This window comes from Schistocerca serialis, chromosome 9 (genome assembly GCF_023864345.2).
Source record: "Schistocerca serialis cubense isolate TAMUIC-IGC-003099 chromosome 9, iqSchSeri2.2, whole genome shotgun sequence".
Lineage (NCBI taxonomy): Eukaryota > Metazoa > Arthropoda > Insecta > Orthoptera > Acrididae > Schistocerca > Schistocerca serialis.
In genome coordinates, this window is record NC_064646.1 from 84,962,089 (window position 1) to 84,987,525 (window position 25,437).

General features: G+C 38.0%; 1 protein-coding gene across 6 annotated transcripts in view; it reads left to right on the forward strand.

Annotated features, from left to right (window-relative positions):
• LOC126418536 (eukaryotic translation initiation factor 4E transporter) overlaps positions 1–25,437 on the forward strand; it is a 320,599-nt gene that overhangs the window by 287,448 nt on the left and 7,714 nt on the right. For all 6 annotated transcript variants that reach the window (XM_050085342.1, XM_050085344.1, XM_050085348.1 and 3 more), the window contains 2 exons: positions 5,855–5,995; positions 15,755–16,027. In XM_050085342.1, coding sequence (XP_049941299.1) covers positions 5,855–5,995; positions 15,755–16,027 — 414 coding nt within the window. The remainder of the gene's footprint in view (positions 1–5,854; positions 5,996–15,754; positions 16,028–25,437) is intronic.

A 25,437-nucleotide genomic window follows, 5' to 3' on the forward strand; every position in this document is an offset into this window, starting at 1 on the left:
GCCAAAAGTTCCTTCTCTGTGACTGTGTAATTTTTCTCATGCTTGAGCAACATTCTGCTTGCAAATGCTATGGTACAATGTATTCTCTACTCTTTCTTGAAATAACTCTGCTCCAAGCCAATAATTACTGCTATCAGTGTTCAAACAAAATGGTAAATTAAAATCAGGTCTGTGTAATAAGTGTTGCTTCCTCAGCTCTTGCTTAATTTTATCAAACTCTTCCTGTCAACTTTTATCCCAAACCCAAACAGTGTTTTTCTTAAGTAACTGACTTAAACATGGTGGATTCAGACTCCGATCTCTTATGTTTTCGGTACTAACCACATAACCCAAAGAACGACTTTGTTTTTTAGTCTTAGGAATAGGAATTTCTGAAATTGCTTTACTTTTTTCTGGATCTGCCACAATTCCCTTGTCTGTGACAACATGACCCAAAAATTTTAATTCAGAAACTGCAAACTTACATTTCTGTAATTTCAATGTCATCCCCCCTTTTATAAGTTTTTCACAAACTGACTTCAAAATCGAAAAATGTTCCTCCCAATTTTGCCCTGTAACCAAAATGTCATCTACATAAATTATTAGTTTGGATGCAAGTTCTTACCCCAGTACATGATCCAAAGCTCTTATAAATTCGGAAACAGAAGAATTTAACCCAAATGGCACAACATAATATTGGTAACTCTTACCATTGTACAAGAAAGCAGTATATTTTCTAGAATTAACCGAAAGTGGAACCTGATGAAAACCCGAAGTTAGATCCAAACTTGACATATATTTTATATTCTATAAATTTATAGAGTAACTCATCAATATTTTCGGGATGGTCTGTCTGTCTGAACAAAATTTTGTTTAAGTGTCTAGAGTCCAAAACCAATCTTACTCAACCATCTTTTTTCGAAACAACTACTAAAGGATTATTATATGCACTGATACTCTTTTCTATTATATTACATCCTTCCATCTTTTTCAGCTCTTTCTCGAGAACAGGTCTTTTCGATATTGCAATACTGTATGGTTTTATGCAAAATGGTTGATGAGGTTTTACCTGAAGCTCACACTGATAACCCTTTACCCTACCAGGTATGTCACTGAAAACATCACTGTATTCCCACAGCAGATTTTCTAACTGTTGGTTTTGCTCCCCAGATAAATTTTGTGTTTCTGAAATTTTCAAATTTACTAAATTCCCAAATTCAACTTAATCAGTATCAAATCTATGAATTTCAATATTCTCTAATCTACTTTCTGTTAGTAAATTGATACTCTCAAAATTTCCATTACTCTGATCACCAAGTGTGTTCACAAAATTTGTCTGAATGTATTCCCTTTCACTAGTTTCTATCAAAAGTTTTCTTCCAGCCCAATCAAATGCTGTATTTACTTTTACTATCTAATTCATACCCAAAGGAAAATCCTCATTAAATTCCTGAATTACAAAACATCCATGTGTGAACAACTTGCCTTCAATTAAAAATGTCACTAAAGCCTGGCTTTTTACCAATTTACTGCTCTTCCCAGTAGCACCTTTTATCTTTACCCCAACAACTGGCATTTCAACATAATCTTTCCCCACTTTCAATTTCTTGCTTAACCTTTCAGATCTACCCGAGATCTCACTTCCTGTATTAATTAAACGTTTACCAATCCATGACCCAATTTGAACTTTTATATAAGGACTGCAAAATTGATCACTTTTCTCAGAACCTGTATCCTCATGTAATAAATCACTTTCAATTTCCCCAAACCTGTACTTATCAGAATCTTGTGGTATACCATTATATGTATTATTTGTCACAGTTACAAAATTTGCACAAGATACAAAATTGTCATTAGTACTCTCTATTATCTCAAATAGCCAACAATCTTCATCCAAATCACATTGTATACTATTGAAGTACTTATCCTTCAGCTTTTCAAAAATAAAACATCTCATCTTTTTCCACCACTCAGGACATATAGTTTCACATACATTAATAAGCATTTTTCTAAAGTTCTTGTCAAAAGAAATAGTTTCACTGTTCAGCCATAGATTCATAAGAAATGTGTGCGTCATCAGTATCTGTAAAAATTTCACTTAGGCTAGAAGTTATACATGTGTCATTATTTGTGTAGTCAGATTCTTCACCAACAACATCAAAATTCACACTTTTACATACACCCTGCTTGCGAGCCTTATTCATCCTGGTAACATCCCTGGGAATATCTATAATATTCTCACTATTTAATCCATTTTCAACCATGTGTATACTCAACTCCCTATTTAAACTAATGAAACACCTTTCCTCAACATCATCATCAATACCATTACCATCATTATCAACTTTATCATCATCATCATTATACATATTCAGGTCATACACATTTAAATTATCCCCCAAAATATTATTTCCCCTTTCTAAAGTTACCAGATCCCTTTCACCAATATTTTCATTCTCACAGCATGCATTCTCTCTTTCATTCACACACGTCTCTGAACTACTACAAATTACATCACCTGACAAAGTGTTGTTCTTTTCTGCCCAAGTGTAAAACTCTGTTAAATTAAATGAATCACAATTACTTTTATCTACTGTATGTTCTTGTGTACAGAAAATTTTATCTTTATCAATATCATCATTATTTTCATCTTGAAATTTCTTCAATAAGTAACAACTAATAACCTCATGTGATAGTTTAGGTTTGGAACTGTCATGTTTGGGTTTATGATTATCACATCCATTGGTCCTTTCATCATGCTCACCTTCTGCCTCAACCTTGCGGACCTTCAAGGGGGCGTCTACTCGTTTTTTATTTCCTGAATTACAACTGGTTCCCGTTTGAAATGCTGATTGTGGTTCTGCCAATGTCTCTGATCAACATTTCTGTTCCCATTCCTATGCCAAACATTACCTGATTGTTGGTAGTTTCTATTGTACTGATCTCTAGCAAAATTTCTGTGATTTTGATCCCTAAAGTGTTCTCTATTTTGTTGATTATTTCCGCAAAAATGTTGTTCTTGTTTTGGATGAAAATTATGGTCCTTCTTTTGAAAATTGTTATATCCCCCTGAATTTTGACTGACGACATAATTGTTTTGTTCCCTTTTTTGAAAGTTATCATTTCCCCAATTTTGACCACTACCTTTCTGAGTAAACCCACTGTGTGTTCTTGTTGTTACCCTATCCAACTTTTCAATATAATTGAGAAACTGCTCAACATTACTATCAGGACAATGAACTAAACTCAACTGCATTGCTGATGGCAATCTTCTCTTTAAGGTATCAGTTTTGATCAAGTCATCCAAATGTTTTGTTAAATGAATAAATTTTTGAAGTTCACTTTTGCAAAATTGTTTCATGCTCCCATCTGATTCTCTATAGTTTCCCCATTCAAAAATTCACTTTTGATTCTAGTTTGTTTAAGATCATCCCAAAAATTTCCCAGAAATTATGATTCAAATTCTGAAAAGTTCATCCCCACAGTTACAATCTGGTTTGCCCAAGTCAAAGCTTCCCCTTCCAAGAATTTTTTCACAAATTTAATTTTCGTATCATCTGGTGAGTGAGGTAAAAAACAATCCTTACAATACTGTATAAAATCAACGGGATGTAAGGGTCCATCTACTAAAAAGTGCTTCACTGGAATATTAGATACAAGATTGCATGTGTTGACATTGTGATTTTTGCTTTGAAATTCAATGTCAAAACTTTCAATTTTTTTGCTAAGTTCTTTGACACATTTTTTGTTTTCTAAATCATTGCATTCTACTTTTTTTTTCTAGAGTAAACAAACGATTGTCAGTTTTTTGTTCTACATGTTTTACTAAAACTTTTGTGTTCTCATCCAAAATTTTAATTTCCCCTTTTATCTCATTAAAATCAATTAAATTTCTTTCCCTATCTGCCAGTAACTCATTTTTTACAGTATTAATTTCATCGCTCAATTTAGCATCAATTTCATTTACTTTTGCTTCCACAGATTCGATTTTTTCCTCAACACTGCCAACTCTGTTCGAAAGATCACCCACTTGGGTATTGACTGCTTGGACTTGTAACAAAATGTTATCAATTTTTTCATCCCAGTAAGTCTTCTTGTTGTCAACTGATTGTTTAATTTCTTTCATGAAATTTACAAGAAAACTTTTTAAATCAAATTGATCGGTTCTTTCTGTTTCATTTGACCTGTCCTGATTTTCGAAGTCTATTAAATTACCATTTTCGAGTTTAGGCACAATACTCTCGAAAATCTCATAAGTCATTGTGAAGAGAAAAAAAAATTTATACGCAACAATACAAAACAAGATAAAAAGATCGTTTTAACAAAATACGAGGGTTTCGTGACTTGTCTGGAACACTCTTCTACTGTTGCAAATCCACGTTTTCCATCCACGTGATTGTTGACCGAAATTCTTGAAATTACTTCTTCTGTCGAAAATTATATTTTTTGCCGAAACATTTCTTCTCCTAAACTTTTACTTCCCAATGAACACAAATACTGTAACACACATTCTGAAAAAAACTGGTATTAACACACAAAAATTTTCTTCCTCGTAGCACTGTTGAAGATCATGTGAACACAATATCCCGGCTACAGCCCCCAGTTGAAATATGGTATCCTGGCTGAGCCCCCAGTTGAAATATGATATCTATTTTTATTTACTTAAATTTGGCATATTTCTTGACAGTACCTTTTCCGTGAAATGTTTACAAGTTGATATTTGTCTTGGCTTCAGTTTTCTAGTGGAAGTATGATTCCACAATGCAGTTTCATTGGCTGCAGAAATGACCTGGTTCAATGCATTTGCCTCATTTTTTGGTGCTTCAAATACCATTTCTTCGAATGTGGTTTCTTCTTAAAGTTTATATAAAAAAAGTAGTAACATAATTCATTTTTTCTGTTCACTAGCAAATATTTATAACGGCGACCTGCACATTGTTCTACTGTCAACACACACCAAGGGTTCACTGCTGACTGAGTATGGTCAAAGACGACTCCAGTGTCAGACATTTTACACAACACACAACCTTCCACTTGTAACCAGTCTTTTTGATATTCTTCGTCACATCTACTAATAGTAATCAATATACTGTCACTCTCAAAAAATATAAGTAAATTAGCAAAAAATAAGGCAAATTACAATTTAAAAAAATATTCTGACAGAAATACAAGAAAACATTACCAACTTCCCACATTAAATTTGGTATCGACAAATCCAGTAGAAAATAACACATCTCCCAGATCCATTACAGTACCAAGGAGCTGTGTAGCCAGTAGGGCAAGTTTCAAATTATGTTCTAATTAGTAATAAACTTGTGTGTTCTCACAATGCTTCAATGAAATTAACTATGGGTACTGTATGTGTAAAAACTGTTGTTACATTACAGTTCCCATGTGTGAGGGCAGGGTGTACTATTGATTATTCGTTATAGAACACATCCACTGTGAATATTTTGCAGTTTAGTACCAGTCTATAAATACTGGGGTCCGATGACAGTTAACACATTTTTGCAGTAGAGACTTGGTTTGGTAATATCATCCCATTTGTGTGTGTGTGTGTGTGTGTGTGTGTGTGTGTGTGTGTGTGTTTGTGTGTGTTCTCAGAATGAGAGCAGTTGGCACTGTTTCATAGTCTTATCTCAAAAGATAACTTGGGTATTTCTTTGCAAAAGCTGTTGCAGGATAGTTAAAAAAATGTGCTTTCAAAGTCAAAATATTTGTTGAAAGAGAATTTTGCAAAGTCATGTGAAATATGACTTGCATAAATCAAAGATGTGAGCTACTTACGTGACTGCGTAGTTAATGTGGCATTGTACCTGATGACCATTATTAAGTTTCATTAAGGAATTTCTTAAATTGAATGTTTCTTTTTCAGAGCAACAAAAGATGTTGCAGCAGCAGCTGCCTATCAACCCACCAACTTCGCAGCAGCAGTCCTCCATATCACAGACAAGATCACAGTTGCAGCAGGCAGTTCCAACTACTTGGAATGTCAATTTGCCAAAACAGCAACAGGGTAAATTAACAGATTTTTTTAAGAAAATCTTTTAATTAAAAGTTGTTCATTGTCCGTAATAAGGTATTAGTTCTGAATTTTAAAAGAGCAAAATGATTATAATTCCCTGTCCTTTGCTGGTGTTACTGTAATCCCTGACACAGCACTCTTTAAAGCCTGTGCTATGGTAAGTGAGCGGGGTTCACCTTATGAGAGAGGATTTTCGCATAGATATTGACCGCGTGTACCTGAATAGTGGCAAATCAGACTTAACCCACTCTGTAATAATAATGATACGTCAAGTAAGTTCAAAATGCAATCATACGTCAGGATGGATCAAAAGCAAACCAGAAGATGCTACCAATGTGACAATAATACAGTTGCCAGCTTAATTAGGCATTAACTGAGTTTCTTCCCTGTACAAGTTGGTATATATATTCATGCAAAACAAGAAGTTGTAACACTGCATAATATAGTAAAATTTTAGAACCAGAAAATCTATTGACGTGATAGTCTCACGTTCTGTATTGATATGGAAATGTCATGAATACGTAGCACTACAGTATAATGTTTACTACAAAACTTTATACTGTCTATTAATCTGATTAAAATCAGGCATAGGTTACCCTAGAAACTGAACTTTCATGCCACACACAAAATGTCAATTTTGATAGATATAAAACACTGATAAATTTTGGCTTTTATATTGACTTTAACTTTTGCTGGTTAAACCAATTTAGAGCACTTCAGAATTCAAATGAATGAAGGGGGGACCATGAAACTGTTATGATCGCTGTATTTAAGAAAATGATTACTGAATTTATTATTCATTCAAGATTTCCAGTATATAAGTTACTACTCTTTACATCTTATTTATTGCTCATTTAAATGCCTTTAAATCTGTCTCGAAATAATAAACGTCATTACTATATCAATACTAAAGTTATCTTAAGACTTTGTTAGACCTTCGCTATTCATTTACTGGTTCATTAACAAAACATTTCTTTAAACACCATTCTAATATAGCTAATTCTACAAATAATTATTATTAACATAATTTTTAATTTTCATTTCGGGACACTTGGATTGCACAACGTTTGGAAAGGACCCTGTCTAAGTTAGTTGTGAGGATAATTAAATGATGGAAAAAAGTTCTGGTAAAATTTAGGTTATTTTTGCACCAAACAAACGCAGTTCACTCTCTGATCGATACGAACAGTACTAAAAGTTTCAACCTACTAGTATCGATGCAGTGGTTGACGGTCGGCAAGATGGCAAGGCACAGAGCACACATACAATCACAGCTATGGCTCTTGACGTATTGGCACTTTAATTCTTCTTAGCGTAGCAATACTTTTCCATTTAGTGCCTAAGGAATTTTGCCATTCTGTGTGGGCGTTGGAACGTCATACCCGAGGCTCAGTGAAGCTACGTCTTCCAGGAGAGCTGCCTCGCTCTAGAAGGTATTGCTCAAACCAGTGTCAAACTCCAACTACTACTGTGCCCATTGTGATGTGCAATGCGCGTCACGTGCGCATTTTCCCGCACTCACCTGCCCGCTCTCTGACAGACCGGGTATTCACCCGAGGTTTTGCATTCTGCATATCCTAACACTTTGCCTATGTATGGACCAGACACAGTGTTACAATTTTAAACATCTTACAACAGTTACAACATTTGTTACATTTCAATTCTATTACAATATTACTTGACATTTGACATCAACATTAATATTCACATTGAAACTTATTTACAGTTTTCTTAACGTAATGGCATGAAACAAAAAGAAATGAAATCAGAACATCAATTACACAAGTTTATCGTAAAATCAGATGAAAAGAACTACTTATATGTACAATAGTACAGAGTCGTCGCCGTTACATTATGTGCATCCTTTCATGTATGAAAAAGTAATAGTTAATAAAATTATGATTTGTTGTACTTTTAGGATTCCATACCTCAGTTTGTAAATAAGAGAGAACGGTTATTGGATTATTGTGTGTATGGTGTTTTATGTCAAAATTTTGATACATGATAGTTCATCGAAACTTAGAGTACTTCGTGTTCACCTAGGATTGTGAAATTTGGAAGAACTGAGGTTTCACTGTACAAGAAAGAGAAAAAAAATCAGAAAATCGTTAATTTGTGATTATACCACGTGAAAATATATTTCTGTAACAGCTTTGAAGGTGTTCGAATTCCCAGGACCAATATCAACATTGATAATGGGCAAAAATCGATGAGATTATAGATTACCAGGATGAATGAATTGTGTACACACATAATAAAGTTTTTACAGAACCTGCAGACCATGTGTCCTACTGCCACCTGGCCAGTTTTTCATTTATCCTACACAAACACTGAATTCAATAATCCATAATGCTGTGTTCCTATGAGGTGTTCATACTAAAGCATTGCATGCTTTTGTATTAGCTTTCCTGCATCTGTAGATGTGACTTAATCAGTTGTGGTAAGTTTACACAGACTGTAGTGTCTATGAAGGTGTGACTCAGCCGAGCACAGAAAGTAGTGAAAGACCATCTCCTAAAAGTAGTACTGTAGTGAGTTCAGTTTTTGCTGCTTTGTTTACGTGTCCTAGTTAAAAAAAAAATTAACTGTAGTCTGGCATGCCCTGTGTGAGCTGAATTTTCATGGACTGCAACCTGTGCGAAAGAAGCACCGTGACATATTTTGTGAGGTCATCAGCATGAGGGCTCATGTCTCGTAACATACCAGTTTGATTTGGGAGAACTGTATGGAGGAGAAACAGTGTGGTATGATATGAGCACGGAATGTGTCACACACACACACACACACACACACACACACACACACACACACACACACACACGGTTATACTTGTGCAAGCTTTGGGAGCCAGTGGCTCCTTCGGGCAGAAGAGTCAATGGTGAAAGAAGAGGGTGAAGCAAAAAGACTAGAGAGGTTCAGGAAAAAGGGTAGATTTCAGAAATGTCACCCAGAACTGTAGGTCAGGGATGACTTACCAGACGTAATGAGGAGGATAGATTGATAACTGGGGGGCTGCACTGGACGAGAATCTCTACAGTGTTTTCTATGAATATCTGTCTCAAACACAGTATGAAAAAGAGTGACACACTATCGAAACAACACATACCGTAAGGGGGGGGGGGTGACTTTGGGACACTTTTTTTTTATTTTTATTCATGTGAACCAGATAAAAATGATTCAATCTCAAATATATTTACTACCATGTGTAACTGCACTCTTTGGTTATATAACAACATACAAGCACAAACTAAATACTAAAGTATGACCTAATTACAGTTCAAAATAACTGTCAGGTGGGGTGACTTTGTGACAGTCTGGTTTTTATACTAAAACTAATAGGGAAATAATACAGACCCAATTTAACCCCATTAAACTTTATTTTAACATCATGAACAAATAAATTATGAAAATGAATTTTAAATGCTAGGCTTTGATAATACTAATAGCTATTGTTTCAGGCATTACATCTCAACAACTTGACAATAAACTTGGCCTTGTTAATCTACACCATTCACTTGAACTAAACCTCTGTCACTTATTTGTTTGGGTGGGTTTATGCTGTACAAAACTACTTCTGCACCATAAAAAATGGCATCAGGCTTTTATGGCCATTTCCAACTCTTCTTCGATCAGTCCATAACAGAGACAATGTAACCACCAACCTTTCTCTCAATGACTTTCCCTGAGATAAAATTACCATCAAAATTGACAACAGCATAACATCCAACAGAAAAGTCTGTGTTATTGGCTTCTTCAGTGGCAAACGTTTCTTGATTTACACAGTTTGTTTCATCAAAAAAGTAGTCTTCATCAGAATCAGACAAGTGTTTGTGTAAAAGTCCAAATCAGTATCATCGGATTCCTGTATAGAAAATGTTTCACTGACATCAGTTTCATCACCTGACTGACTCTTCTTTCTTTTGCTTCATTCTCATCTTTCCTTGTTTGTTTGCATCAGTTGTTATGTTTTCCTCAGTTTGGTTGTTTTCCACATTTAAAACATCTGCTGTTCCAATGCTCCTCCCCGCTGGAACGTGTAACTTATTACGTCTTTTCTTCTCTCTTGGCTTTGTCTCCTCTTGCCTTCTTTTCTGCAGCTCCTGAAGAAATGATTCTCCAATGTGGTCTGCCATATCACCCATATTGTTTTCTAGATTAGCTTTAGGAAGTCTTGACAAAACTGCTGTTAGGAAGTCTTGACAAAACTGTTGTTTGTTTAGTGGAAAAATTTCTGTTTTGCGGAAACCAGACTTCAGATTTTTTTCTACGTTCGATTCCATGGCTTCCACAAGCTGCTTTAACAGACCAGTAAACTGATCCTTGGGAACAGATGAGCATCTGCTTCCACAAGCTGTCATCTTCCATGAAGAAAGTATTTCCCTCCAATGGCCTTTCAAAGGGTGGAAAAATGCTACATCTAGAGTTTGCAGAAGGTGGGTTGTGTTTGGTGGGAGGGCTATAAATTTGATTTCGTTGTCCTCACACTGATTTAGCACTTCCAAATTGATGTGGGAGCTCAAGTTATCTCCTATCAATACTTTGACACCCATTTGTTCCTTCAAAATAGGCAACATGAGAGAAATGAACCAGTCTTCAAAAACCTGGTGATCAAACTACCCAGATTTGGTTCTATTGTATCTAGACTCATTTGGTCCATTCTCAGTCCAAGTGGAACAAATATTTTCTGCATTATAATTAATATATAAAGGCGCTAGATTCCGTGCAGCATTCCCACAAAACATCAACAATGTGGAAGCCTTTGAAGAGTTTCGAATTTGCTCTGGATACTTGCATCCTTGCTGTGTGATGACCTTTTTGTTTCCTGGGTCATGAACGAGATTGGTTTCATCATAGTTCCAAATTTGTTGTGGAGGTACACCAGCAATCTCCTTCTCAAGATTCAAAAAGAAATCATTAATTACATTTTCATCAGTTGAAGCCCTTGAATAGGTAATATTTTTGGCAGTTCTTAGTGAAATGAAACCTTTGTGATCTTTCATAAAAGATTTTGCCCAATCTCCGACAGGAAAATTATTTCCAAAAGCAGGTACTTTTCGCCCTGTCCTATCCAGATAGCTCTTAGCAACGCAGCGAAGATCAAAACAGGTAATTGGAAATACATATGTAGACATGGGAACCGCATGTACTGCAAATTCCATTTCCTCATTGTCTATAAAAACTTGCTGACCACCTGGTGTTCTCACTGGTACTGCTGATGCAACTGGAACATTTCGGGCCTCTTTTCTTTTCAGCCATAGTGTATTCTTATGAACTTTGTACTTGATAAGAACAGATAAATTAATATTGTGCATTGTAATAACATCTTTTCATAGTAATTCCGTTTATGAGTAAGTTACTGACCTGCAGGAAGCTTCTCTCAGTGATAAAAGTTTCTCCAAAACCTGTTTGATAGCGTCTGCCAGAGTTTCCTCAGTATAATTGCAGTAAGAACAACTCTCAATCCTTCTCACATATTTCCTCGGCATGTTGGACTGTTAATATAGTTGGCTCAACTGACAATAAACTGGGAAAAACATAAAATGTTAGAAAAAAACATTGTGGGGTGTCTTTGTGACAAACTGTATCTGTCAGTCACCCCATCAACCTTCGAAATTTTGATTATGTCTGTATAACTTTACACCAAAAGAATATATTTAAGTTCTTTAAACATTAAATGATTGCCAACAAACATGGTTATTAATATAATTACCTGTAGAAGCACAAGCGAGTGAGTTGAACGTTGTGCAGTACAAAGTTAGCAGGTTTCCTCCTGGGAAGAAAAACACACATTTAAACTAAACCACTGTAGCAGCCATGACTGTTTGTGTAGAAGTGCAAGTGATGACCAACAAATAGCAGCACTTGCTAGGCATCTGACAGAATCACTCGTAGCCCTGTGGCAAGCGCAGAAATGGCACAATATTTGAACTCCTCGAAAAAGTTCACGTCACCCCGGCAGTCACAAAGCCACCCCCACTTGCAGTATTAAGAACAAAGGTTAATACAACCAAGTACATTTCAAAAATCCTTTGCAATAGAAAGGTAATCATTCCCTTCAACACAATATACACTACAAATTTGTTCCCAGTATATAAAACAGGAGTGTGTTCGAAATAAGTGGAAATTGATAACACATTAAGAGGACCACTCCCTGCCTATCTAACCTATGTTAATATAGGCAAGTATTTGACCTGTTTCTGAAAAACTATTTGATGCAGGACATTAATATTTTTACTGTATGTTACATGATTCTGATAGTCAACTGTACTAAAATCTACTTTATCCATTTTATAGTTTTTGAGAAATATTTTTTGTGAACTTCCTAATGGGGAATATTAGTGAATGTAATATCAGCGGTGGCTTTTTATGTTATGCAGCGTCTTTGAAAATTTCATTCATTTATCTATGATAGTTTCTAATATAATGGGGCATATGTAGTGAAAATTTTAGTTTGTGGGAAATTGACTTTAAAGAAAAAACTTTTGAAATTTGTTACTTACAGTTAACTAAAACTGCCCTGCTGCATATGATGGCCCTTCTTTATCCTCTAGCAAGTTTTCAGCTTCTTTTTCACCTTCTTGGATGTTTGTCTTGCTTTCTTGGCCATATTAGATGCAGACCAGTCTGCATCGGCTATCCTCATTTTATCGCAGTGTTGCAGCCCACTGATCATATTTTCACCAGGATTAATTCCAAGCTTTTTCTGTACCCAACACTTTCCAATATTACCACAATTGAATGTAATAACAGCATCATGAACTCCTAGTTTCATTGTGAAACATTCATTTGGGTTCTGTGTCTGCCCATGCAGACATTTCCTTAGGAGGTCAGGATGAGCCAAGTCTCTGAAAATAGGTTTAATTGCTGTAATAATAGCAGAAGCAGGAAGAGAATGCTGGTGAGTTGCCTGAGCCCTATTGTATTTGCACCACGAATTTTCTCCTGATGGACACAATCCACGACATGGCTTATCACCAGTAGAGGACTTATGGAAGAATAGGACCCAAACTTCTCTCTTCATTGCCTCCAGAGTTCGTTTATTTCTCCTAGTTGCCTGCCCGTAGTATACCTGCAAGTTTTCTATTTCAGTTTTTTTTAGGTAACTGACCCTGTCTGGTCAACAATTTTCCATCTTCTAATTTTTTCCCTCTCATATCAACCGCTAGTTTTCTCAGCCCTGTTCCCAAATGTTTTTGAACATGGCCTACACATTCTATTTTGCTAATAATGTCATCTTCATGTGGCTTAGAGTTCACCACATTGTTGTATGCCTTATTGTCACCATCGCCCAAATATTTGGTATACTGTATGCCTCTTGTTTCTACAGAGCGATGAAATATTTGTTGTACTCCATGAACTTCCATACCACCACTTGTTCCTTTAAAATTAGCCACACAGTTGTGTTCTTTATCTTCATTGACTTTACAACATTTGCAATATTTAGACATTATCTCCACATCTAGCACTTTACCGGTGTCTACACTCGTGGCAGTCACTACTCCATTCAGAGAAGTTTGTCCTCTTTTCTGCCAACTTCCATCAAGTCCAACTGCAATATCCAAACATCCATCATTTTCTTCCACTGATTCCCTAGCAGCCAGTTTCATGCTTTCCTCACTGACCTCAATACAGCTTTCTCTGATATTGCAGTCAGTTTTTCAAATTTGGTGGTTGATGTAAGTTCATCACTGAACAAAATGTTCTCCTTGCAGCCATGCCCTTGCCAATGGATCGTAAGGCATAAACCAATCTAATATTGATTCTATAAGGGCCATTTGCATCTGGTTTTGAAGAACTCGTAAATGAGATCGCAGCTGAGCATTTAGTGCAAATTAAATCCAAAGCAATTGCTAGACCTTTTCTCCCACTGGCACTCTCACAAATTTTCACACTCTGCGACTCACCACACTGTCTACATTGTACAAATTTAGAAATTACATATGATAATATTCTCAAATTTATAATAATGTTACTGCACCCCTTGTCACGTACAGTAAATTCGTTGTAACACTCTTGAAATAGTGAGAGCTTCTTTGATGATGCACGTGTTGAAGAATTAAAATTAGAAACATTTTTGCCAGGCGACATAACCTCTTGTACAGAAAGCTTTCTAAACTTGTTTCCTCTAAATTGTCGTTCCTTGAAAATGCCTTTTGGTTTCATCTTCAATAAACAACAAAACACACGTAGGCAAGCACTGCAAACGTAAGTATAACAACTACTCACGATCACACTTGAACAAAACTAACCGCGTGTTTGAAAGCGTGTTGTTTACAAACAGCAGAAACAAAAGAATACCGATCATTGCATTCCAAGGATAGCCAACACATTCGGGAGTGAAAAAAAAATCCGTAACATGCAATGTAGGGGATATAAAGATCTAAAATATATGCAGAAAAGTGGGTGTGGCACATAAACACACGTGGTAGGAAAATGCCCTTTAAATGCTTGGAAAAAAAATTTTATGTGCAAAATCCTTTTCAGAGTACTTAAATAAAATCTTAATCTATCGAAATATGATGAAAACCGAAAATCAGATTTTTTCAACCTGAACCACTGTGTGGTCCCATTAATCCAGCACGTAGTAAAACCATAGTTCATTGGACGACGACAGTCGGCAAGTCGAAACCTCAGCAGTGCAGTCAGAAATTGTCGGGTTTATACATTTAAGCGCAGTCGCTATGACAGAGGAGGAATGGGGTATCCAGATGAATTAATAGGCAGTTTGTCATTGGTTGTTTGTGCATGGCAGAGTGAGGTCTCGCACAACTAATACTCAGTGTGAAGTAAAAGAGCAGACATTTGTCAGTCTTCTGACTTACTTGAGGTGGATCTCTCTTGCGCCTACTCTTTTAGTTATTTGTTGAATAAATTCATCTGTCTCCCCCTATAGTTTTTGTTCTCTACAGCTTCCTGTAGTATCCTGGAAATTATTCCCTTGTGTCGTAATCCTTTACGTTCATTTAGTCAGGGTTTTCAATATATTATTTTCCTCGTGGAGTCTGTGAAAAACTACCTCAGTTCCTATATGTCTACTAAATTTTCAGCATCCTCCTGTAACACCTCAGATGTGTAGCTTTTGCTCTCTTCTGGTTTTCCCACATCGTTAGATGTATGGTCAATACTTCGACTCACTTATAATAAGGAAAGCTTTCTCTGTGCTTTTGTGCTTCTGCTATGCCCTTGTTTTGTGTCCAGTATTTTTTACTTACAAGGTACCAGAATTTCTTCTCTTTGTATGTTTGGATAAGTTTCACTAATTTGACTTCAGCTGTTCCTCATTACTTTAGTCATCCTTTTGTTTACTCAGTTTACTGTGTTCAGTGTGTCAGTCAGTCAATTTAACAGGTCCTGTAATTCTTACTCACTTTCACTGCTGATCACAGTGTCATTAGTGAAACTTTCAGTTATATTCTTTTATGCTGCATTTTAATTCCACTCATGAACCTTTCATATGTACATTGAACAGAAGGGGCTAAAGTCCACATTCCTGCTTTATATGCTTTTTAATGCTAGCACTTCTCTTAATCTTTCATTCTTACTTCCCTTCATCCCCACTTTGACACTTGTACACAATTTATATTACTTCTCTCACCCTATATCTTAAAAACCAGCAAGTTTCAGGTGAGTGATTTTTTCTCAAATTCTTTTAGGTCAAAGGGAATTCTTTTTTTAATAGCACATGATATCATTTTGATGGTACACATTTAGTCCTTAATTGATATATTGTTACTGCTTTGTATGTTGCAGGTCGTCCAATTGTGAAAGGAAATGGTAATTTCCATTACGGCTCAAGTATAGACTACCAACAGCAACAGCAGCAGCAACAAATCCATCAACAGCGCCATAATGTTGCTCTGCAGGGCAGTGGAAGTTACGGTAGCAATGTAGGAGCAACACGGTCAAAACTGGTGACACACCCTCAGAATGTAGCAGCTGCTGTGGCCACACAACAGTTAAACTCCTTAATGATGATGCACAGGCCACCTCCACCAGTAACACAAAATCATCCTGGGGCAAGAGGTAAATTAATGTTTGTAACTGTTCGTAAAACAATATCACAGTTTCAGGAATACATAGTTCAGGTATGCCACTGCGGCATGCCATTGATCGGATGTTTACCTGCCGCTCGCTGTTCCTTCTAGTAACTTGATTCATCTTCCATTCCCTTCTGTAAAGGAAAAGGAGGGTTCCTCTAGATAAAAATTCTTTTGAGCCCTGCCAGTCTAGCTGGCACTGGCCTAGTAGGACCCCAATTCGGAATAATGTCACTTATGAAAAGTTGCAATAACAAGAGCTATATGTGGGCAGGGAATGATATTGTTCAGTCTTGGGTTTTTTGTGTATTCTGCAGTACAAAGACGACATACCCCGAGTTGGTGAGCTTCATCAGACTATTCATTAGTGAACAGAACTTTTTGCCACAAAGGTATAAGCAACAATTTTATGTATTTCCGTGAATGCTTACAGGTTGACAGAAATACCTGTTTTTTAATAGTAGTAGTAGTAGTTGTTGTTGTTGTTGTTGCTTTTTTCTCGCAATTCTTATGTAGTCTGTAGAGGTTTGTGGCCCACGAGTCTAGCAACTCTGTACACCCCCTGATGTAATTGCTAAAGTAATATTAAAAATTCCTTACTAGATTGTTACTTGAAGGTGCTAGATTATCAGACTAGGTCATTTGTGTACACTTTCTAAAACAGTGTCAAAAATTCTCTTTCTCATAAATTGTGGAAATATGTATTGTAATACTAGGTGAATAATTTAATTTTGCTGTAATTGAATTGCTTCATTAGAAGAGTGAGGAGAAGGTAAATAGCTTTAAAACTGTAGTACATATAATCTGCTTACTGATCTTTGACTTTGCTTTCAGTTGTATGTTGCCTGTCAGTGATGTTTTGTTAATTGTGTATATGAAGTGGTCCTGTTGTGAATTGGTTAATGACTGAAGTTGCTTCATCCCCTGTCACAGTGGGATCAGAGTGACCTGGCCATCCATTCTAATTTTACCTGACCCTTTGTCCTTTTTCCCCAAGGAAGAAAGTAATTGTGTGGAAAGTAAGGGTAGTTTCCTGTTAACTAAAATTTTATGTGATTTCCATAAATTAATTCTGGTGAACAGTAAAGCTATCAGTCTTTATCACATGAAAAATAACCAAAAAAACATACCAGAAGTAATGAGAAAAAGGTGTGTATTTTTGGACATTTATTTCAAATGCAAGACAGTAGCTTAACCAAAAAAAGAATCAAATATTTCTGGATAGAAAATTGGCAAGCAAATTGTTTCATGAAGTAAAAAAAGATTTAGAAAAAATAATATAAAATCTTAACAACTGACAATGTTCAGGGAATAATTGCTGACCATGCAATGACTCTGTGATAGGAGTGTGAAAAACCTGAAGTGAATAGAGTAGGGTACTGAAAGAAAAGAACAGCAAACGAGGTGTTGAAATTGGCATGTGGTCCTTAATTGGCCCACCTGAGAAGGAAAAAATGTGACAAAGACTCCGAATTCAAAGATTTAGATATGAAGATCTCCTTTATAGGTCAAAGCAACCTGATTTAATGTTAAATACCTTGTGCTTTTGCGTATATATCAGCAGTTCTAAGAATTTTACCTCATGAAATTAAGTAGTGTCCAGTTTATAGTTTCCTCAAGTGAATTTTCTGATCAAATTCCTAACAGTAAGTAGGTAGACAGTGTGGTAGTAAGCCTTTGCTTGTGTAAATACTTAGAATGGCATAATTGAGGATACGTGTGGTACACGTTGGAAAAAATTCTATTTCTGCTATCTGTAGTTTTGGTAAGGCCTTATTTCCGGTAATAGAAAAGGTGGGAGAGAGGGGGCATTTTTTGTTGAAAAAGTTGTCGAGGAATTGTGAAAAGTAGAAACTATTTCATATAATTATAGTTCAAAGTACGCTGCTAAGTTTGATTGCTGTTCTTTTATTTTTTAGTAAACACATTTCAGCTGAATTGCTGTCAGATTATCTGTAAGTAAATTGTACATCATTTCTAATTTAATAGGTAATTATAAAATGGATTTCATTATTATACATTTTACTTACCTCTGATGGCTTTTACATCCATGCTATATTGGTGATTGTCACTGTATATTTTCTTGTTAGATATGTTCCATTGGTGTTGGAATAACGATTCGTTATCACCTTATCTGACTTACTACTATATGTAGGTGTCAGATTATGTTATCCGTATTGGTATTTTTGTGGCACGAATTTGCATTAATAATTGGTGGATATGATACAGACATTCAATACATACACAGTGCACTGAAAGCACTGCACTATAAAATGAAATTTACAATAGAACCAGGAAACAATAAAGCGATGAATTTCCTCTGTCACAAATTTGAAATTTATCATAAACCCACCGCAACAGATAAAATTTTCAATGCAAATTCATGCAACCCAAAAGCACATAAATACATACTTTTATGCTGTGATTAACAGAGTCATAAACTTACCACTTGAAAAAGACACTACACAAGAGATAAAAATCCTGCAATATGTGGCACAACAAAATGATTACAATCCACAAATACCAAAGTAGCTCAGTCTAAGATATGAAAAGAAGTAACACACTAGAGAAATATCATCAGAACAAAAATTTACATTTATACCAACTACGTATCTAGAAAAGATATCTAACAATATTAACACACTACAAAAACACGAATTTAAAGTTCGCGTACCAAACAGCATACAATCAGGTAAAACAGTCGTAAATATAATTGAACCCAGGAATGTACAAAATTCAGTGCAGACTGCTATAAATTCTACATAGGTTAGATGGGCAGAAACCTCTCTGTTAGATATTGAGAACACGTTACAGGCAGTGACAACAATCCATCTACCTTTTTCCACCACCTAAACACTGAACAGCACACAGTAGATAAAATAGAGCAAGCTATCTAAATGTTACACAACACCGAAAGAACCACTAAAGAGCATTCTGGAAGAGATGGAAATTTATGTACATACATGCCATACACAAAATTTCCACAAAAAATAGTAAAAGTTCAAATTGACCTGAAACACAAGCAGCACATAGAAAATTCTATTGAAATTATCCACCAGGGCAAGTGGATAGATGTATAAAAACAAAAGACAACTAGAGATAACCTTGCTGCTAAATTCAAAACATTATGTAGGTTTGAACAAACAATATTACAACCATGCAGCATCACTGGGAAATCTGTCAACAAGCAGATATAACAATGTATGTATGAAACTTAGGGATCATATAGCACATAAAAAAACAAGAAAGATATGTTTAATTCCATTTAAAATTGAATACCAAAATCCATCTACAAAGATACATCAAAATGACAGCATCCAATGATGCTATATGGACATGCAAAGATAAAAACCTTCCTAACAACAACAACAATAATAAATAGTACCACATGTAACCATACGACATTGCTGTCGAACAAGGCTGCAACCATTCTTATAACAATAACACTGACAGAATGGAACTAACAAGCAAATAAGACAGTGACAGAACCAGTGATATTGCATGAAAGTCAAAACTGTCAGATGGAGGTAAAATTGTATAATAATAAAATGTAGTTAATAATTACCAATATAATTAGAAATAATGAACCAAAATTATGTACCATGTATTCACAGATAACCTAATGGCAATTCAGACAAAGAAGGCTATTGTAAAATAAAAAAAATCACTTACCAGCTTACTTGGAATTATAAATTACTGTTATACATGGTGTTCCACCTAAAACTTATATACCTCATGCCTGAGATTCAAGCAACAATGAACTAACTAAAAAGAATAGATACTAGCATTGTTAAAAATATATTGTTGCCCGTTTATAGGAGATGCTGGAAGCAGTGGTCATGGACTCCAGGCATCACAGACTTTGCGTGGTGACATTAGCAGCAACATGTTATTCTGCAAACATGATGATTTCTTTAGTAATGTTATGTTTAAGATCATTTATTGTGCGAGAACTGTCAGCATACACTTCACTCTTTAGTGTGCCCCATAAAGAGAAATCGTACACAGTCCAGGGATCTCTTGCGCCAGGGGCCTCTACTGACAAGTCTGCTTACCCGAACACGTTGGTGATGGGGGCCATACTTCAGTTGGATGTGTGTGCAGTAGTTGCTCCATCTTGTTGGGATACTGCATACAACTTCTTTCCATCTGTTCATTGTGCATAGAGTGAGTCAAAGGTGTCTAGATACACTGTTTGATCAAAAGTATCCGGACATCCCCAAAACGATAAGTTTTTCATATTAGGTGCATTGTGCTGCCACCTACTTCCAGGTACTTCATATCAGCGACCTCTGTAGTCATTAGACATCGTGAGAGAGCAGAATGGGGCACTCCACGGAACTCGCAGACTTCAAATGTAGTCAGGTGATTGGGTGTCACTTGTGTTGTACATCTGTGTGCGAGATTTCCATACTCCTAAACATCCCTAGGTCCACTGGTCCACTGTTCCAATGTGATAGTGAAGTGGAAACGTGAAGGGACACGTACAACACAAAAATGTACAGGCTGACCTTGTATGTTGACTGAGAGACTGCTGATAGTTGAAGAGGGTCATAATTTGTAATAGGCAAACATGTATCCAGACCATCACACAGTAATTCCAAACTGCATCAGAATCAATTGCAAGTACTATGACAGCTAGACGGAAGGTGAGAAAACTTGGATTTCATGGTCGAGCGGCCGCTCATAAGCCACACATCCCGCCGGTAAATGCCAAACGACACCTCACTTGGTATAAGGAGTGTAAATATTGGACAATTGAACAGTGGAAAAACATTGTGTGGAGTGGCGAATCACAGTACACAATGTGATGATCAGATGGCAGGGTGTGGGTATGGCGAATGCCCGGTGAACGTCATCTGCCAGTGGGTGTAGTGCCAACAGTAAAATTTGGAGGCAGTGGTGTTATGGTGTGGTCATGTTTTTCATGGAGGGGGGCTTGCAACCCTTGTTGTTTGGTGTGGCACTATCACAGCACAGGCCTACATTAATGTGTTAAACACCTTCTTCCTTCCCACTGTTGAAGAGCAATTTGGGGATGGCGATTGCCTGTGGTGGAGTGGTTACACGGCAATAATATATCTGCAATGGACTGGCCTGAACAGGGTCCTGACCTGAATCCAATAGAAAACCTTCAGGATATTTTGGAATGCCGACTTCGTGCTTGGCCTCACTGACTGACATTGATATCTCTCCTCAGTGCAGCACTCTGTGAAGAATGGGCTGCCATTCCCCAAGAGACCCTCCACCAACTGATTGAACGTATTCCTGCAAGAGTGGAAGTTGTCATCAAGGCTAAGGGTGGGCCAACACCATACTGAATTCCAGCATTACCAATGGAGGGCGCCACGAAATTGTAAGTCATTTTCAGCCAGGTATCCGGATACTTTTGATCACATAGAGTATCGGACACTGTTAAGTGTACTTGAAAAATAGGAGTCCAGTGATGCACGTGCCCGACAATGCATACCAAACGCCTGTCTTCTGGAGAGGTTCTTCATCCAGAAGACGTAGGTTGTCCTGTGACCAGTATTCACAATGACAAACCAGGCCTCGGGCCTCGTTAAGTAAAGCAGGGGGTTGAAGTCACCATTTGCAGTAGATGTTAACGGCCAATTACTATAATGAACTTTTTTGATACTCAAATTTGTACTCTTGCTCTAAGCTCATGCTATAGGCTTTTATTTTCATAATCTTCTAGTACACGTTGACGCAATGCTGTAGATACACCAACCTGCTATGATAACCTCCTTACTGACGTGCCCATAACGCCCATGTGAATTCTGTCTGTAGTTTCAGGGGTCCGCACTGTTGGTCGCAGATTCCACTGCACATTTTGAACAGATCATACAGTCCTCCATTACTTTTACAGACCTTGAATAGTGATGGTCGTGGGAGTTTCCTACCAGGATACATCACTTGAAACATTTCTACACATTCCTTAATGGAGCCTGCCTTCATGTAACACTCCACATCAGTTCGCTGTTGTAATGCAGGCAGACACATTTTTGTAACAAGCGAACAATACAAGCTATTCACAACTACTGATGCACGAGCACATAGCTATACTCAACTTTGATAAAATGCAGTATAGCTGTCTTTAGAGACAGTGTTGGCACTTCACAAGCAATTCAACTGGCATGTAAGGCATACTGGTTTTATGTGGGGCACCCTGTACAGTGTCCTGCACACATAACTATGCAGCAGGCCCAGAATAATATAAATAGAAGCCATTTGTTTGCTGAAAATGAATGCCATCTAATTGGATTTGTTCAGTCAGTATGGTTATGTAAAGGCTCCAATAAACACTAAAGGTGGGTGCTGGAAAGAAACTGTGCTACAGGGAGATGGTTTCTTAAACTTGAGGAAAAAGATGCTTTCATTCATTTTTCAGTATAAGGGAAAGATACAATGCTACTAACCATAAAGATAACAAGTTATGAACAGGCTCAATGAAAAGACACACATTATCTTTCAGCCAAAGCCTTCTTCAAAAAAGGAACACCATTTACACACACAAGTACATCTCAAATACACCTGATCACCATCTCTGGCAGTGAAGACCAGAATGCAACTATCACACAGAATAGAAGCAGCAATCTGGAGTGGGTGGGGAAGGGGAAGGGGAAGGGAGAGGATAATATGGGGGGGGGGGGAGAGAGAGAGAGAGAGAGAGAGAGAGAGAGAGAGAGAGAGAGAGGAGCACTGTTTGGTGGAGCATGCAGTAACTAGAATGCTAAAAGGTGCAGCATCAGGAGGGGGGGGGGGGGGAGGGGAGGATGACATGCAAATGGGAAAGACGAGGATGCATTGGCGGAGGGCAGCACACAGAGGGTGAGAGGAAGAGGAGAAGAGAGGGGTTGGAAACTATTAGGGGGAGGGTGTAGGGTCAATAGGTTACCGTAGATCGAGACTGGGATAATTTCAAGAATGGAGAACACTTTAAAAGGATAACTCCCACATTTGCACTTCAGAAAAACTGGTTGTTGAGGGGAGGATCCAAATGGCTAGGGTAGTAAAGCAGACACTGAAATCAAGCATATTATGTTCAGCTGGAGGTTGTGCCACAGGCTAGGTTACCTTGGTCTTGGGCTCAGTTTGGTGGCCATTCATCCAGGTGGACAGTTGGTTGGTAGTCATACCAATATAAAAAGCTGTGCAATGATTGCAGCAGAGCTTGTGTATGATGTGGTTGCTTTTACAGGTGGCTGGCCCCTAGTGGGGTAGGATAAGCCTGTGACAGTACTGGAATAGAAAGTGCTGAGTGGTTGGATTGGGCAAGTATTGCATGTAGGTCTTCCAAAGGGATACAATCCCTGCAGCAAGGGGCTGGGTTTGGGAGTAGCATAGGGGTGGAATAAGCAGTTCCGGAGGTTGGGTAGGTGATGGAACACAGCTTTAGAAGGTCAAGGGAAGGATCCTGGGTAGGATGTCACTCATTTCAGGGCACGATGATACATAGTGAAAACTCTGGCGAAGGATGGCATTCATCTGTTCCAGTCCACAGTGGTATTGGGTGACAAAGGGGTCTCTCCATAGTAGTCACTTCTTGGGGATGATGGGAAGAGTGGGGGTGTGAGGCAAAATGGCATGGATGATCTGTTTGTGGGCTAGGTCTGGGGATAGTGCCCGTTGTCTGTGAAGGCCTTGAGAGACGTTCAGCATATTGGGCAAGGGAGTCCTTGTCACTGCAGATATGCCATCCATGGGTGACCAGGCCGTATGGGAGGGATTTAATGGAGGTGTTGTCTGGAATGCTGCTCCAGGCACTGGAGAGCCAGGGATTCAATTTTCTCCCATCTGCTTCACGTGGTCCTCTTCAACCCAGCACACCACCTTTCTGGATGTTGACCATATCTTACCTGATTGCTACATCAACACCTTTGTCCACATTAAACCCATCAACCACTACTAGTACTTGCATTTTGACAGCTGTCATCTCTTTCACACTAAAAATACCCACCCTTATGCCTTGCCACTTATGGATGGCATATGTGCAGTGACAAGAACTCCCTTGTGTAGTATGCTGAAGGTCTCACCACTACTTTTACAGTCAGGCACTATCCCCCAGACATAGTACACAATCAATTTCCTGTGCCATTCCCTCCCCCCCGCCCCCCCCCCCCCAACCCCCACCCCCCTCCCAATCTTCCCATCACTGTCAAGAAGTAGCTACAACAGAGTACCCCTGGGTCACTCAATACCATCTCAGATTGGAACAAATGAACCACATCCTTTCCTAGGGCATTGATTACATATCATCATGCCCTGAAATAACGGATGTCCTATCCAAGATTTTCCCTTGGCCTCCTACAGTTGTGTTCAATTGCCCACCCAACCTCTGCAACATCCTACTCCATCCCTATGCTACTCCCAATCCCAACCCCTTGCCAAAGGGATCATATCCTTCTGGAATAACTAGGTGCAGTACCTGCCCAATCCACCAACCCAGCACTTCTCTATCCTAGTGCTGTCACAGGCTTATCCTACCCCATCAGAGGCCGGGCCACCTGTTAAAGCAGCCATATCATATAGTAGCTCTGCTGCAGTCACTGCAGAGCTTTTTATATTGGTATGACTACCAACCAGCTGTCCACTAGGATGGAATGGCTACCTACAAACTTTGCACAAGAGCTAGATAACCCACCCAGTGACAACATGCAGCAGAACATAATATCCTAGATTCCAGTGGCTGCTTTACTACCCTAGCCATTTGGATCCTCCTCTCAACCACCAGATTTTCTGAACTGCCCAGATGGGAATTATAAGGATAACTCCTACTGAAATTCACACCCTCCTCCCAACAGTTTCTATCCCCTCTCTGTTCTCTTCTCCTCACTCTCTTTGTGTGTCGCCCTCCGCCATACACCCACCCATCTTTCCCTTTCCCTGCTCCTCACCCTTTTCAATCCCCTTTCCTCCCAGTGCCCTTCCCATCCCACTGCCTCCAGAAATTGTGCCTGTTGGCAGTCTAGTCTCTGTACGCATCACTAAATAGCACTCTTCTCTTCCCCCACCTTTATCCTGCCGTCCCTTCCCCTTCCCAACCCCATCAAGATTGCTGCTTTCCTTCTACATGACACTTTCATTCTGGGCTGAGCTTTTGGAGATAGCAGTTGTGTGTGCATGAGGTATGCTTGTGTGAATGAATGTGCGTCTATTTTCTTTCCTGAAGAAGGCTTTGGCCTAAAGCTGATGGGTAATTGTCTCCATTGTGCTTATCTGCAACTTTACACATCATTTTTTTACGGTGATAGCAATCTAAACTGAATAGGTAGGACATCATAACCACCTACCTAATAGCCAGTACGTGCATATTTGGCCTGGATGAGAGCGGTGATCCATCATGGCATGGAAGCAGTGAGGCCATGGTAGGTCGCTGGAGGGAGTTGGTGC